Raw genomic sequence first — 17,969 nt, forward strand, 5'->3', positions numbered from 1 at the left:
TGCAGGTGTACCCTGTGTCTTCTAATGCAAAAATTTAGGAGCACGAAATGAAATTATCAGTTTAGGGCAGTCCTCCACCTGAAGTTACATTCCCTACAGTCATGTTTAGTAGAGGGGCTCGATGGAGGATACATCCATCAGGGTTCACTATTAAACATGACTGTTAGGGATGTAACCTCAGGCTCAGGACCACCCTAAACTTACAACTGCGAAAGTATGACAAGGGTTGGATCACTCCACACATTCCCTATTTCTTATACTGTCTGTTAACAGGGCTTGTGACTGCTAGATTAATGGAGTTCACTGAGCCATCAGCTAGATAAGCTTTGTCCTATAACAGAAGTCTGCACAATTCCCCGTGTAGCTTTTCTGTCTTGGAAACACAACAGCCCCGCTCTGTTTTGTGCCCTCACTAAACAGATCTTTTACAAAGTGGGGCATTAGCTCCCTAGTGAACCTGTACATACAGTGAGATTGCTATGTTGGAAAAAATAATTTTGCTACAAGTGGGCTCTCTGTATTGTATAACATATGTGGAGCTGTATAGTTACATAAGTAGTTCATGAATTAAACATAGCAAAACGACAAAAGAGCATTTGCAGAGCTAAGTTTAACTTTCAAACCACATTAATAATATTAAAACTGAGCCCAAGATAGAGGCAGACTGGAATAATATGTCAGAGATATAGTCATCAAACTGCTTGTTCGAATCCACTGTGGGGAAGAATTTTAAGAACAGAACACCATTTCCCTTTCCTTCATAAATGACACAGCTGGCTTCTCTCTGTATATTCCTTCAAAAGAGAACTATTGTGACTGTTAGACGTAGAAACACAGAAGATTATTTGTCAGATTGAAAATCTGGCCGTGCTCATATAATGTCTTTTCCTTGTCAGAAACTCCCTACACCTATGACTGCTGACAACTGGGAGGGTATAACAGGAGTTGCATCACTCTACAATAAAGAAAGGTGATTAACCATGTTAGGCTGAAGTCAGGCAGAAGGTAGAACAGGGTGGCACTTTAAAGTGCAGACAGAAGCGATAATTTCTGCCCAATCTGGCTACAGAAAGCGATGTGACCAAACACAAGTGCACAGCTGCAAACAGCTTCAGAAATGGCTGATCTCATGAAAATCTGACTCTTTGTTACATGAGATATCAGATAAAGACGTTTTGAAGTGTTGCATCTTCTTAATCCGTGTCTGCAGAGCTCCCAGGTTGTCACTCTTTTCAGAATGGGAGGGGAGAAAGGGAGAGGAGGGAGTTCAGTGGGGGGGGGTTTCAGCCCCTCCCCACCCCCAGGAAGGTGGAGCAGGTATATCGGAGCACCCTTTGAGGTGAGGGGCGAGCTCCAATTCATCCACCCCAGCCTTCATTACTGGCTGAGAAGCCCAAAGCACAAGCTCCCTCTGCTGCCTTTTCTCCCCTCCCATTCTGAAAACTTCAAACACTGGCAGAGAGTCTGACCATTGCTACGGAAACCAGTTGCAGGCTCAGAGCCTGCAGCTAGCTTCTCCTCCCCCTTGGAGTCAACAGTGAACTTCTGTTTGGTCCGGGGTAACGTTGCAACTCAGAACACTTTGCAGAAATCATTTTGAGTTACAGCTGGGAGTTGCACTTCTGTCTGCATCCTAGAGTCTAACTGATTGCCTCTAAGGTATTAACCTGCCGTATCTCATGCCTGTATAAATTAAGAGGTAACCTAAGACATTATACAGCAATATTTTGTAATACCACCTATAATATGTGGACAGTTACATGTAAGTCTCCAAGAGGGGTGGGACAGGGTAGTTTGGCCATTTAAGAAGGAGCAGGCAGCCCTGTTATAGAAGTCCAGTGGTGGACATTTAGGTATTCAGGAAGCATCCCTCTAATAGCTTAAAGCCCCAGAACAGAGACCAGAGGGAGGCAAACTGGGTACAGAAGCAGTTTGCAGGCAGGAGGTAAGCTAGAACTGGTAGGTTTGCTACCGGGAAGGCACCACTGTATTATACCGGACCAGAGCTGAAAGGCTCCTTCTGCTGCCTAGAGAAACATTTGTTTGTTTGGTGCAAGGACTGTAACCCAAGCAAGCAACACCCAAAAAATTAGACAACTGATTTGTGAACAGCTTAAATCACTCAACGTCAACCTTAATTTAACCGCTCCCCTCTCTGACAATGAGTTCAACATAGCTATTAAAGTGATCAAGACTGGCAAGGCTGCTGAAATAGATAAGATATTCCCAGAATTCATTACCAAGCTCAGAACCACAGAAATTCGTGTATAAATGTCTAGAAAGTAACAGACTTCCAAAAATCTGGAGAAAAGCTGATGTCACTGCTATCCTGAAACCCTATAAACCGCCAGAGGATCCAAAGACCTACCGACCTCTCTCACTATTCTGTGTTACATACAAATTCCTGGAGCACATAATCCTGAATAAAACAGAGAACATCACTGATCCCCAGCTCCCAAAAGAACAAGCCAGCTTTTGCAAAGAGTGGTATACCACTGACCATGTTACATGTGACATAGAAAACAGATCTGAAAAGAGGCAGAAGACAAGCGTGGTCTTTATCAACCTTACCACCACTTGTGATATGGTATGATATCAGGGCCTCATATATAAACTGTACTCTAGGATACCTGACCATAAGCTATGTGCTTCCATCACGGACATGATCTCCAACAGATCATTCAAACTCACCCTGAATGCTGGGAGTGCAGATCAAGTAGTCTGTATTCCCAGCTTCCTGGATGCAGTGAAATCAAGGGCTTTACTTAACCGCAGATGCTGGGAACCATGATCAGCTGCTGCTCCTAGCTGTGTGGGTACCTCAGAGTCAAGGGTGCTGATGCATCCCTGCAGCTGGAAGTAGCAGGTGATCATGACTCCCAGGCTCAGGGGCACATCAGAGCCCTTGACTCTGATTCACCCACGAGACTGGGAGTGGCAGTCAGCTGATCAGCACTCCCAGCCAGGGGGAGTGTTCCCATGTGCTCCTGAGGCTGGGAGCCCTGATCATCCTGGCCACACACGCAATTTAAGGTGTGATGGGCACCAGCCATAACATTATCACACATTTTGTATGATAATTTTGTGGCAGATTCCTTGTTTATCATACCATTAACTGCATTCATGTGTGGCTGTGTTACTGCTTAAGATGTGACTAACTGGTTAATCAGGTCTTAAGTACATCTGTGAGGGGCCTCAGAGAGCAAAGGTTGCCTCCAAGGGAGCAAGTTCACCAACCTATTGATAAGTCCAAGGATCACTGACAGGCTCCGTGGGGGCAGAAGAAAGAAGAAACAAAGCAGCATTCCTCTACCACCCCCTAGCTGGGCAGCATGCCACAGAATACCTTTATGGCAAATTTATAGTACTTGGACCAGGGGCTCTGCACATATGCATGCCCCCATAGTGCTCTGTTTTTGTAGTGTTATGAAGTGCGTGTTCATGACCCTATAGTGCTAAAAAATGCTCCTGAACTTGCAGGAAATTGCTGATTATTGTAAGGCTTGATCCAGCACCTACTTGCCATCAGAGTATGTCCCCTGGGGCTAAGTACAGACAGCCAAAAATCCCCAGGCTGAATTGGTTCAGTCATCACAGTTTAGTCTAAGCTGCGTAAATTGAACCAATAAGCAAGTGAACAGACATTCACTTTGTTTCCAGAAACTTGAATTTGGAGGGAATCTGGGACAATCAATAAACCAATTTAACTTAAATCAATTAGGTCTTATACTACATCCATTCAGATTTATCTTAAACCAGCTTCAGCCATTTTGAAATTGATATATATGCACTGAACTTTCAGTGTGTTACAGATCTGAACCAGTTTCTGATCACTTATACTACTTTTACCTTAGTCTGGGTGCTTTGCTGTTCTAGGCCCAGGTACAGAAATGGAAATGGAAGGGGAAGAAAGAGGAGACAGCTGTGACTTGAACCTCTGAGAATATGGACTTCAGAAAAAGAATCTGTGTTTGATAAAGAGATTGCTGGGTGAGCTTTTAGGACTTGGGCTATGCAGGAAGTCAGAGTACATGATCACAAAGGTTCCCTGACACCTTACAAGCCAGAAATATAATTTGAAAGCATCCAAAATTCTGGCTTCATTTTTTGGCCTTAAAACATATAAACCTGGATGAGAGTAAATGTTTTTCACTAGTGCTCCTATCTGCATTTGCTTCCAGTTGCCACATTTCAAAATTGGACTTGCCATGGTTATAAACTGAACACTCTCTCAGACCCCTAATTAAAGCTATTCAAAACAGCTTCTATAAAACAAACTTATTGTTTTTTCACTGCAATCAGGGAAAAAAAGATTAAAATAGCTAATGCCTACCTACATCGAACCTTATCCTTTTCTTGCACATGTAGGTAGGTAGGCTCTGCTTCCCCACCTTATCCCCGTCTCTGGGTTGGAAGACAGGTTGCATTTTAGTTTTTGCCTCTCTCAGCATCTGTTAATCAGCCTTTCCTCTCAGGCTTCTGCTGACACTTGTCTCCTCTCCTTTTTGTCCAGGGGCATCCTTTAAACTAAGTTAAGTATTTCTTTGATCTCTAGATTTCCAGACACAGCAAAATAGCTTCAGAGCATATATGGGAATCTGGAAGCTGCAGATTCCCACATATGTAGCTGTGCTGTTCTTTACCTGACTATTTTGTCACCTTTTTAGTTTCCAACAGTCCACTCTTAAACCAAACCAATAACTAATTCATAAATTCCAATAAACCAATATATCTATGAATGTCCATCTAGTACTTCAGTCACATGCATAAAATGATCACAGGTCAACCTGCATTCCCCACAACATTCAAAAAGCAAATGAAAAAATCTGTTAGGACAGAATTTCAAGTAGACCATCTCCATTGGTTTTCCTGGAGTTGTTATGGGTATAGAGGTGTACGCACAGCCTACTGACATTAACCAGAGTCCTTCCATTTACTTAGCCATTTGATAGCACTGACTTGTAGCAGAGTAACCAGGATCAAAATCTGACCCACTGTACACAAAGTCCCAAATACAGCTGATTTATGCTCTGTTTTCAGTTTCTTAAGCGCCTTCCTTTCTATTGCATTCCTTAAAATATATGTTAGGAGCCTGGTTCAAAAGATAAAGAGTATTTTCTGTTAACCCATTTACCAAAACTTTGGAATGGACTCTTTTGCAGATATTGGGAACATCAGTATAACTAACTGCAATTAACCTGTCAAGCTGATCATTACCCTTGTAGGTTATCTGGTTTTAAATTATAAAGTTTGTCCTATGACATGCTGAAGGGAGAAATGGATGATGGAGTTTTGATACCTTAATATGCTCATTAATTCTGGGAGCACCTGGAAATATGTTGAGCCTTAGGATAACTTTAAGTGACTTCAGCTCCAGAAAGTTGGGGTTTTTTCTGCAATGGGAGACCACTGGAATTCAGCAATGTTTCAGCTATGCCCTGATGCACCCCTGATCTTGCTATCAGCAGGTCAGGTGTGGCAGATGTCTGGCTACATTGGTCAAATGCAACCCAAAATTTCAGTGTTCAGGGGAATCCCCAGTTGGCCAGGTCAGCTGGCTTTCTACCTGCTGGTCTGCTGCAAGAGTAGTATACAGCAGGAAGAATGACAGCTAGTCAGGAAGAATGAGAGATAGCATCCAGCTAAAGAGCCTACTGCATTATACTACAAAATATTCTCCTGCCCAGAAAAGAAGTTCACAGAACTGGATAGTAACAAAGTCAGGGGAAGAGAAGGATAAGGAAGACAGAGAAGAAGACTGACAACAAACTACATTTATTTTTAAACCAAAAGGTTTATAGGGAGTCAAGTAAATCAAAGGGAGCCAAAGATTGACTCTTGCTTCTTCAATGAAAAATTGGCTGTTCTTATTTTTTTCCCCTATGGTTGTTACTACAGTATCATCATCCTACACTACACTCCTCAGGTGGGAATTTCCGTTTATATGATTTATGTTTAGCCAGAAGTGAAATCTGTAAAGGTCAGACTGAATATTACAATCAGAAGTCCAAAATGTATGCTGTTTGAGAAGCAGATAGTTAATGGGTGTGTACCATGAGTCTCCTTAGAAGTAGATGTTAAGCTGTTTCAGAGTCTTATCCATGTAGGTCATATTTCTGGCCAAATAACATCAATTTCAACTGACAATCTCATTCTGAATCCATCTGGAGCTCTCCCAAACCATCCTTAACTAAACAGCCTTCCTTACCTATGCGAGTAACCCTATTGATTAAAGCAACCCAACTCAATCCAATCTGGGGGGAAAAAAAGACCTAGTTGTACATTTTTCAAAAATGTCACTGGGCTAATTTTACAATCAGGGACAGAAAAGCATGAAAATTTGATAAGTGTAAATTATGCCACTCAAAGAGTGACAGCTGCTGTTGGGACTCTGCAGGACAGCCCCTATAGCATACCAGTGCATAAGTGACTCGCAGTCTCACTTGTGTTCTGCACACTCTGGTGATGCCTTATGATAAGGACATAAAGCTATATGAACATGCAAAAAAGCCAGACCGAACACAGTCAAATTCTGTAACACGATAGTGTCCTGAAAGTGTCCTTTATGCAGCTTTAACTATATGCCAGTGCCATTTCTTTTGTTCCATTCTGCTACATCATTCTAGTGGCAGTTGGGTACTTGTCTTTCATCAGAGGGCGATTTATTTAGAGTGAATGTGAGAACTGAGAAAAGATTTCAGGATTTGGTCCAGTGTTAATATAAAACCAACAGATCTGACTCATCACTTCAAAATATGGACTACAGTATTTACAGCTGTACCTAACGCAGTATTTTTAGCATTCCTTATCACGTTTACACAGGATCCTAAAAATCACCTGATGTTCAAAATCAAAACTGACAAAATCAAACACAGTGATTATAAACACCAGAAGTGGAGGAAGTATCAGCTTTTACTTGTCTCAGTTTTGCTTGGTTTAAGCAAGGATCTTTAGACAATTTTAACAAAGCTTGTGTGTTGATATGTTATAGTGATATTTTCTCTCCTAAATCTGTAGGCGTTAACAAGAAAGTCATGTAAAACTCACAATTTACTAAGCTAATTGCAGAATTTGGAAGTGCTAAGAATACATCATGTGGAATGCATACAGAATAAAATCTCTCCATCTTCGGCACTGTAACAGCATCAAAGCCACAAAGCTTGCAATCAGTACGGTTTCCTGCTGAACAAATAAAAGGTTAATATTGTAGCAACATCTGCATGACTTAAATGCATTCATCAGCTTGTTCATTGGACTGCTGTAAGCTTCTGTAAATATCCAACTGAGCAGCCAAGTCTGTTGTACCAGACCTATCCCAGGGCTATTTGTTTATTGTAGTACTGGAAAGAAATGTAAATGAGAGTCATTTATCAAACTTTTTTTTTTTAAATTGCCACAGGCTTCAGCCATGGTGTAAAAAAGATCCAAACTATCCTTATAACATAAAGTTTTGTCTAATTGTTATGTACCATAAATGTAATAAGAATTAAAGAAATAAATCCAAAACCATTGCCGTTTAAATCATCCTAGTAAATTTCAAAGCTCAGTGGGGCAACTGGATCATCAGGCCTAGCCTCATGTATGATTCAGTCTTTGATACTTCATCTGCTTATCCTTTGGTTTATTATAACATCTAACTAAAGCAGAAACATATCTAGTTTGGATTTGATAATTTCAAGAATTAGAGAAGCCACTATTTCTCTTGGTAGCTGGTTCTAATGGTTAGCCACTGCATTGTTAAAAATGTACACTGTATTGCTAATTTGTACTTTTCTGGGTTTAACTTCCAGACCTAGGTTGTTGTTACACCTTCCTCTAATAGGCTGAAGAGGTCTTTAGTACCTCGCATTTCCTGTCTGGGAAAGTACTAATATCCTATTGTTACTCTAAGACCAATTATAAGCATGGACTGAATACAGCTGTCACAAAGCACTAATCTGATTGCACACTGCAAATAATTTATCTGACAAACATTGTTCTTTCTCTGGTTCACATATCAGTATAGATTTCTGCGAAGTTTTTCATAAATATTCAACAAACAGCTTGTGAAATAATGTGATTTTTTTTAGTTACTTGCGCTTTGTCATATTGGCTATTTGTGGTGTATGATTGGTTCTCAAAGTTGTACAGCGTTTTTTCTGCTCCCTGATTGAATGAGTAATGTTTTATAAACAGACATATACACTTGCATGTATAAAATATAGCTATAAGGAAAAACCCCCCAATCATTCAAACAAAATCTGACTTGCAAATGGTGAACAATAAAGGGCAGAAACTAGCTCATATGCAACATCTGATCCAAATTTGAATAGATGCTGTGAAATTTGCATCGCTCCAGTTGACTACAATGAAAAGTACATCTGCTTTAATGGGAACTGAATTTGGTCCATGAATTCTAAATGAGGCAGTGGATGACTTCAATTAATAAAATGACATAATAAAATTATCAATAAAACTGAACTAATTATATAGTAGGTTTTTCACCTATTGCATTCTACTTAGACTATAGCATTGTATATGTCAGTTAATTATATACTGTCAAGGGTTTAAGCAACAGAAATCTGACCTTCAGAACTTTAACTTTGATGAAGTAATGAACTAATATCCCATCAATCAACAGAATGCTTTAATTGACAACAAACCAACAGCTACTGCAACATCAATCTCCAAGTGCTACATGCATGTTCCAATAATTATGTTAGCACTATCCTCAATTTATATTGTAAGCAGCGACTGGTTTTGAAAACTGCAAATTAAAATGCCAATTTTGAAAGAGAGAAGAGATCTTTAAAATATGGATAACTCCCATAATTGCTGCATAATATGCAGGCCTACAACTCTGATCCATTTTAAATTAATGCACTTACAAAAATGTGACATGCTCCGATAGCTTTAAATTGCTACATGCCGCACATGCCCAGAACTGCTTTTTTATTTCTCCAAATGCATTTAATTAAAAATGTTTTCACTCTAAGGCAAGAAAAGGCTTGTCCATTGGCTTATTTGCACTAAACGTTATCTAGATGAACATCATCTGGGCCATGAATCTTATTGTGGCTTATGCTACCCGATATATTGCAAGGAAATGCATAAATGAAAAGTGGAAACTTGATTCTAAGGTTGTATTGCATCGCTCTCATATTTAAAAGTTAATTCACCTCAGCATTAGATTAGTGAGTACAGCATCAAATACTATAGTTGTATAACCTCAATATGGTTACCTACTGGGCATCTACTAGTAAAAAAATTAGATATAAAGAAATTCTGGTGTGGGCCATGACATATAAACTAGAAACAAGTTAGCATTTGTCTTTTAAAAGTAGACTTCAGGAATGCATCTCCATGTTGTAGAAAATGCCTCTATGCATGCTCATTGATGATAGTACTATATCTCCCCACCACTCAGTCATATTTTACCTTTAGGCACTAACAGCAAGAACTTCTCTGTGTGGAAGAAAGGTATGCTACTCACAGCCTAGGGAATACCAAGGTGTCATCAAAATGTTCCATTGTAGATGAGGTGTAAAAAGGAGTAAACTTGTCCAGCCAATTAAAAATATGTCATTTTAGACTCAATAAAACACAAAACCTTTCCTTCAGTTAAGAACACTATACTGTAATTAAGTCCTGCTTCCTAGTCAATAGCAATTATGAATTATGTAAAATAAAGCTATAAAATCTAATTGCATATTTTATGATAGACACTCTTTTCCACATTCTACCTCCACTTCATAGATTAACACTAACCACTATGATATGTAATCTTTACAAGTCTGCTTCTAGACATAAGTGAAATTCAGGTGTTCCACACAACATATGATGTACTGTGGGGGTGTTATCAGGTTCTCTCTAAAGGTGTTCTTCCCCCTTTGCGGTAATACGGTAGGGCTCATCATCATACCAGGCATATGCCATTGGCTGTTCTGTGTAAGAGATGAGCTGCCAGGTGCCTGAGAATGAGCTCTGTGTGGAAGACTTATTGGCACCCAAAACAGTTTGGACCACATGCTGGACATGCTCATGAAGCCCCCTTGAAAACACAGTAGCAGAATTTTGGTGGGGTCAGCTTCTGAGCCCTTTCACACCCCTGGATAACAACCACAGGATCACTGGATGTGTTAGACTGATCTACAAAGTTGAACTAGACCCTTTATGAAAGGAGGTGCCATCTTTAATCAACATAGTGTTCAATAAGAAAAACATGGAAGTTGAGTTCAAAATATAGTACTGGGTGTCACTTATCAACATATTTTACCTTCAAGCTTTTAAGGGTTTCAAAGTTTTAATATGTTGAAATCTTTTTAGACCACTATTTCTAGCAGAATAAACCATATAATAAAACAGGGCTGTCCAACTGGCAGTCTGCAGGCACATGTGGCTCACTAGGCTTCCACTCAGCCACTGCTGCCTCTTGCTCTGGCTACAAAACCAGTTGAGAGCCCAGGGCTCTCCCTCCCTCCCTCAGCTTTTACTGCCTAACAAAGCAGCAAGGGGCAGGTTGGGGTGGGGCAGAGCGGTGTGGTTCAGTCCACGGTGCTGGGTAATCCAGCAGCCTGGAGCACTCATGCAGTATGGTGCCACAGAGAAGCCTGCAGGGAGCAGCAGGATAGGCATGATGCTGGCCACACATGGGACGGCAAGTAGCAGAACCCACTCATCCGAGTGCATGGCATGCAGCCCCTGCATGGTATGCAGCTCCTGCTGGTGTTGTCCTTGGCTGCTGAAAAGTAGGAGAGCCCTGTTCTAAAACAGAGAAAGAATGCCTAATAAGCACATGTGCATTTTTATCGCCCAGATGAACACACTTTTAAATTGCTGTATAATATGCAGGCCAGCACCTCTAATCTCTTTCAAATTAAAGCACTATATAAGAATCCTGAAATGCTCTGCTAATTTTAAATTGCTGTGCACTGCACATGCTCAGAACAAACGGGTTGTTTGTTTTGCTTATGTTTTTAATGAAACTTTTTTGGAATGTTCATTCTGGGAAAATGAGTTATAGAAATAAAAGTATGGGAAAAATGATTAAGAAAATGATCACCACTGTGTATAGCTAAGATCTGAGTCTATTAAGGGAGAAGACAGAATGAACAGAACAGTAAATAGATGGGTTTTCAGCATCAGGTTAAGGTATGCACTATTAGAAAGGAATCCAGAAACAGATCCCTCTATTTTTTTTCCTTTTTTGCTTCAGCCATATAAACTAAGCAATAAAAAAATTGGTTCCAATGGCTGCAGATATGGGAATTTTTCCCTCCCCATGCTAACAAGCTCTAGATCTAGAAGACATTTAAAAGTCTCTGCTTTTCTTTTAAAAAAAAAATACCAAGCAATCAAGGTAAAAATCTGTGTTAAAGCAATATTAACTTTGCACACTTGGGGTAAGAGTGTCATAAGCATTTCCATGTGATGGTGTAGTTCTCATCAGATGGAAGATAACAAGAGCTCTACAGCTAATGCAATTTCAACAGCAGCAGTTTTTATGCGGTTTTGAAACTCCTGTTCCTAAATGTACAAAGTAAGGTAGTGCTGAATCCGAGAGCAATGTAAGAACATAAGAGCAACTTGTTTGTATTTCACGTCCTATGTATTTTAAAAATGTATCAGTACAAGAGAAATATGTAAAACTATGAAATAAATAAGTTAAAAAAACAGGGAAGAGAAAATACTTCATATATACACAACATAAGTAAGCTGATTTTTTCAGTTCTATATTTCTTGAGTTTTTATTAATGTGATTTGTGAAGCTTGCATGATCATTCCTTTTTTCTTTTCTTTTTTTTGTGTGTGTGCATGTAACATATAATATTAACAACAGAGGAAACATACAGAGAAGGGATGAAAATTGGGAGTCTGCCATTTCTTTATTGACTACCAACTTCCAGATGAAGTGCAGAAGCTAGTACATTGGGAAAGAAGTACAAAAATATATGCAACATCCAGAAAAGAGGGAATATATTTTACAAAACACAGGTGAAGAGGAAGGCAAAAGATTTTATAAGAAAAACTTGTGTAATACACAGTAAAATCACTTGAGTATTTCATATTGTCAGTTTTCATGTAGATGGGAAAACCCAGGCCTGCTCACCATGCAGCACTTTTCAGAGTTCTTAGCAGGACAGCTGAAGGGCTCATTTGTTCAAATATTGTTTTCAGTCACTATTTTTTCCTGTCTCTGGTCTCTTGGGCATTCTTTATTCACTTGGGTAGTTTACTCCTGATACTTTTCTTTTGTGCTGACACTGTACATTAATCTTCTCTGTAATGCTGTGTTGAAAGTTTTCTTGAAGTCCAGCTAAATAATGTGCACAATTTTCTCCAGTTCAAGTTTCTATTATTATTATGAAAATTTTGCTTTACTAGGCAAAATCTCTCTCAGTGAAAATCTTTAAATCAAGCAATAGCTCTTCCTAAAGGCCCTTCTATGTTATTTCTGGTCAGGACTTCCAACATTTTTCCACTTACAAAGTATCTCTATTTTACCAGCTCTTTTAAACATATGTGAAAATATATCAGTTTTTCTTACTGTAAATCATTAAGCAGGTGGCATAAACCATCCCTTCCTATTTTCCTTCGGCAAAGACGTCCCTTCTGTTTAAAAGAAATGGACATAACATGTCATGAAGAGTTGGGTAGCTAATATTTTGTTGCTGTTTTTTGCGGGGGGGGGGGAGGGTTACCAACATTATGTGTGGCATTGGTTAAGTTACTTTCCTCTCTTGTCTAGGTCCCATCTGTGTAAAAATGAGGCACATATTTTTCCAGCCATTTAATGCTCATCTGTTTCCAGGGTTCCTTAGAAAAAGACCCTTCTCTTCCTCAAGTGTTTAGCCCAGAAATCATATTTTAATCTGGTTTCTTCTCATCCTGATGTATTCTTAGTACATCAAAGAATATTATCTTAGAATTGTACTCTTAAACTTCACCTCTGTTCCTTGAACCTGAACGTGAGGACTGTCAATATAGCCTTTTTTTTCAGGTCACTGGTTCCAGAGAATATCTTGTGATGGTATTACTATCTCCACCACTCAATAGCACCTGAAGCAATGATCCAGTACAAAACAACAGAAGGGAATACAGATTAGCTGAGCAACTAGGCATCTTTGAAGTGTGCTTTTATTCCCTGATTCGCCCTATCTACTTAACTAAGTGCCTGTCTTCTCTGCAGAGCCCCTGTTGCTATAGCTACGCTGGCTGAGCCCTGGAAATACAGAGCATGTCAACAGGAGGGGTTTTTCACACCTTGCATCAGGGTTGTCGAGCTCCCTTAGACGTCTCAGGTACATCTAGGCTGTGATGCTTCTTGCAGGTTGCATCTGGATCCACCTCCAGCAGAGGGGTGGATGGTGGCAATGTTATTTGCTACATGTTCCTGAGCCACTGTGTCACATCAGGGCGCTGTAGGGATTAACAGAGCCATCACTTTCCTCACTGCTGTCAAAATGTATCCAAAAAGGCTTCATACCTTAGAATTTGGCAGCAGGCCTGTGACCCACCTCTGCTTACCCAACCCCTAAATCCCTGGCCCCTCCAGGAGCCCCATGGGCTGTAACTTTGATGCCCCTGCCTTATATAAACTAAGCCAAGAGAAGTATTCTTTTGAGAGGAGAGCTGTGTCCATGCACAGGGCTTTGTCCCGTGAGAGGCTATGATCTAGCCACTAACATTGCTATGCTGGCCGAGTTTTATAACGCAGAAAAGCTGAAGTGGAAGTTCCATGGCAGAAATGCTTCCAAAAGAAAACAAATTTAAGCCTGCTGAAATAATAACACATAAATACTGTACATCCCCAAATGAGAAAATCAATGGTCCTCTGTAAGAAGAAATGATTGTTTTCCAACCATTTTATTTCACTATTAACTGAGTTTCTGTTTGAAATGATCAGTTCTATCTACTGTCACAGGCAGGCACAATTTTTTATGACCACATTGTTTCAGACATGAAAAATAAATAAGCAATAGTATCCATTCAATTATTTCAGAATTGAAGGATCTGGAAGAGATTTCCTCTGACCCAGAATAATACAGTTTTACAGCTTATTTTCTCAGTGGAGTGGAACAAAGAAAATGACCTACTTTACTATCAGGTTTGAAACTTAGAGAAGAGTCCTCTGATTATTCTCCTTTGAATTAAAGTACCATTGCCCTTTGAAATGAGATGCCTAGTCCTCATGTCTGACATTGCTCATAAAACCAGGTTCGTAGCGAGTCACAAGAACCTGAGACTGGGAGGGAGCACCTACCATCATGTTCAATTCCCTGCAATTTCAGGCAACCACATAATAGATCTTAAGCTCTTTGGGTCCTTTGAAGTCCAAAAGAATGTCCATCCCACTCTGCTCCCCTTCTCCTGCACACCATGAGCCAATAAATACTCCTTGATACCTCAAAACATGATTAAGACTTGTCTTTCAAAAGACCAAAAGCCTCAGAAGCTACAGTACATCAAAGAGAAAAAAAAAGAGAAGCCACGGACACCACAAAACCCTGCAATAGCTGTGACTTTCTGAAGTGGAATAAGCCAGATTTCTAGAATCATGCCCCACAGAAGATGGTAAAACAATTATAGTTGTCAGTCAGACCGAGTGGACCTGACCCTGAATCAGTGCAACTTTAGCAGCACTAAATGTCTCAAATCACAAAAAACAGCAGCAGCTGAAGAAATTACTTCCAGTGAAAAACAGCTTCAGAGGGAGTACAAGTGTCCCAAGTTCAACTGATGAAGTAATTTACAATGTAAAATCAAGTACATGATGATTGTGAGCCTAGTTACCAGTATCCCACTGATCCATTATACGGTTTAATTCAGATATCCTCTCTCTAAATATGGCCACTTGTTAAGACCACAGGAACCTCTCACACTCCAAACAAGCAATTCATCGAGACAGGGGTCATCCAACCTGTGGCAGTACATAGGAACAGCTTGGATCCTGCCCACAAGGGACTGATCCAGCCAATGGGGGAGGATTTGGTGACATGCAGTGGGGTATGTACCATCCTGTTAAAGGGATTATATTCTCAAAGCATCTGCCTCCACTCCAGCCCTTTCTGCTGAGGGCTAGTTTCATACCCCTGTGCACGCCGCTCACCCTCACCACCAAATCGGCCGTTCACCAGTGGTGTTAGCCATGCTTTTCGGAGATGCTCGGTAAGCAAAGGCTGCATGAGGGTGGCACAGGAGACTAGCGCTTGGCACAGAGCAAGAAGGCCTGTGTTACTGCAGAGGGGAGAGGGCCACAAGCCCCACCCCACCATTCTACAAGGTTGTTGACCCCTGATCTAGAGTGCACCACAAGAGAAAGAGAAGCCTTTCTCTCGGATCACATGAAATAAAGTTAAAAGCCTATATCAAACTTCTCCTCCTCTTACCTCTGAAACCTTGGGTAAAGGAGTAAATCACATAAAGGATTGGTCCAGGCTGGAAATATAGTGCACTACAGATGTAGCCAAAGAGGCATTTAAAACTTTTGAGAAACTCCCCTAGTCACTAGCTGTTATGTCAGAATCTAGGCTTGGATGATCAGTTGCAACACCCAGTATTGATCAATTATTCATGGACTGAATCTGTTAGGACCCAAAGAAGCAAATACTTTTTTAGTGGTTGAGATGAATTTCTATTCTTGGTAGCTGTGAGGATTTGGGGTCTATGTACAGTTTATGTATTCCATTTGATATTAAGAACTCACGATGCACATCAGCCTTAGACTGCAAACTAGCTTTCAATGTGGAACTTACTGGCTTTCTTTGTTCTTTTTCCCTTCATATTGAGCTACAACCCTCCAGGAGGTTACAGTAGAAATTTTTCATTTGGCACAAGACTAACCAGGGAGGGTCATTAAACTTGTATGGCTGCCCCATTCAAATGCAGTGCCGGGGGGGGGAATGGCTGCATTCTAGATAAGGCCAGTTTTCTCCAACCCTTTGTGTAGACCCTGGGTGGAAAATTCCCAAACCAAAAAAAACCCAAAGTTATCCGCTAACAGAAAGTACAGAGCAGGAGAGTTGGGGGAATTCAGAAAAAACTTAGAGAGACAAGGGAAGTTTGTGTGGGTTGGGGAAGAGTGGAGCATGGTTTCAAAGTAGATGTGTCTGGTGTATCTGTGAGAGCAGCTAAGGAAGGAAGGAAAATGGATGCGCAAGAGAGATGGATGCCCCATGACTCAACAGAGAAGACACATTCAGGAGAAAATATCCTAGAACCCATTCTGACCTAAGCCCAAAAAACGCTTAAGGCTTCCGAGGAAACCAAGACAAAGGGTGGAATACAGGTATTCTAAGTGCTTTAACTAGAACTGTGCCTTTCTTGTACTAACTACAGTAGAGAGTAATTGGGTTTTGGAATCTAACAAGAGGCTGTGTGTCTATTTGCTTTAACTGCATGTGAAAAGATGCCCTGCAAGTCCAGAGTGCCCCTGAAATTGTAGCACTGAGAAAGAGTGTGCTTAAACTACTTTGAGTCTGGTGGAGAGATCACCACTGGTTCTTGGGGATTATGGCAGGTAGAGCCTGCAGTTCCATTTCCAAGAAGATGTGACAGAGAGTCTCGCCCTAGGAAGCATGTCAGAGAAGTACAAGGGAGGCAAGGAAGACTTCTGCTGCTGACTCAGACCAAGGGGAGCTCGGTCTGGTGTGAGAGGATCCAAACACAGCATCTAGGATAGCATTTACTTGGGGACTGTTCCTAGAGTCATGTAACCATAGTCCTATCAAGCACACAAAGTAGTGCCATGCTGAGACACTATACACATGCTGGCAGCTGAACTGGAACCAATGTAATCATGTTAGTCTCTAGCTCAGTTTCCAGTTTGGGAGATGGCAAGCACTGAGCAGATGCAGCGTGTCTCATCACAGTGTGTCACAAACAAGATGTTGACTTGTGCCATTTATAGATACAGCCCTTGATCAGCAGTACTAAGTTACTCCTGACATAAATATGGCTGCTTTCTCGGTATCAGATAGCAGTGAAGGTCAGAGGTCATTCAACACGTTATGCCTCCTAAACCAGCGGTTGGCAACATATGGCCCACATGCTGGATATGACCTACAAAGCTGCAGGATCCAGCCTGCAGAGCCTGAGGGCTTTGTCTACGCCTGCACTCACGCTAGGGATAAGCAACAAAGATCTGCACTGAGGATGGGCAACTTCCAGTTGATGCCATGCTACATTCTTCCTTCTACCCCCTACGCTCCCCCTGGCTGCAGCTGCCACCAGGTGGGGAGCTGTGCCAAGGCCAGGCAGCTGAAAGTCATGTCCATACTCTGCTACTTTCCTCTCCTCTCTGAATCACAGTTCGACTTAGGCTGACTGAACTAATCAAGCTACAGTCCTCACCCTGGAACTATACCTTTGTGTGTAACAACAAGTAATATCAAATTCAGTGGGGCTGTTCACACGTGTTATCTATGTGGGAAGGGAACAGTAAGATCAGGATTTACGTTAATCCAGGACAATCACCAAAATGCTAAGAAAATGCTATTGTGGGTTTAATTTTGCAAGTCTTTGGCAGACCAGTGGGGGCAACAGAGTCACAAGCAACCTCACCTGACAGTGAAAGGAGAAATCAGAGAGGCAGAGTGCTCTGATGAGCATTATGGAAGAAGAGAAAAGAATTTAGAGAATAGAGACAAAATCTATTCATGTCTATAAATGATAACTCTGCAATAATCAGGGCTGCATACACAAATCAGTAACAAGTATGAAGAGTGATTTTGTTTCGTCATTTTGCCCAGGCTCACTCAAAAAATGAGCTGCTATGTTTTGCATCAGCTAAGCGTCTTGTTGGTCTTTTGAGGTGTGTAGTTGTTGCACTCCTTATTAGGGCATGCAGAGAAGCAAGAATACCATTCACAAGAGCTCCTGAAGTTTCATGCCATATTGAAACAAAACTGAGACAATGAATATTTATCCTTCACTTGTGGCTACTCAACCAATTCTATATCCACCTACCATAAATCTATCTAGCCCAAAAC

At 40.8% G+C, this 17,969-nt stretch overlaps 1 protein-coding gene across 3 annotated transcripts in view; it reads right to left on the reverse strand.

Annotated features, from left to right (window-relative positions):
• Nucleotides 1-17,969, reverse strand: part of GALNT18 (polypeptide N-acetylgalactosaminyltransferase 18) — a 469,911-nt gene that overhangs the window by 72,794 nt on the left and 379,148 nt on the right. The window contains exon 10 of one of the 3 annotated variants that reach the window (XM_090032702.1): nucleotides 11,756-13,398. The exons of the other annotated variants lie outside the window; for them this stretch is intronic. Coding sequence (XP_089888828.1) covers nucleotides 13,363-13,398 — 36 coding nt within the window. The 3' untranslated portion in view covers nucleotides 11,756-13,362. Of the gene's footprint in view, nucleotides 1-11,755; nucleotides 13,399-17,969 lie in introns of those variants that run through there. 3 annotated transcript variants of the gene reach the window in all.

The sequence above is a fragment of the Crocodylus siamensis genome, chromosome 2 (genome assembly GCF_052110815.1).
Source record: "Crocodylus siamensis isolate JL-2025a chromosome 2, ASM5211081v1, whole genome shotgun sequence".
Classification (NCBI taxonomy): domain Eukaryota; kingdom Metazoa; phylum Chordata; order Crocodylia; family Crocodylidae; genus Crocodylus; species Crocodylus siamensis.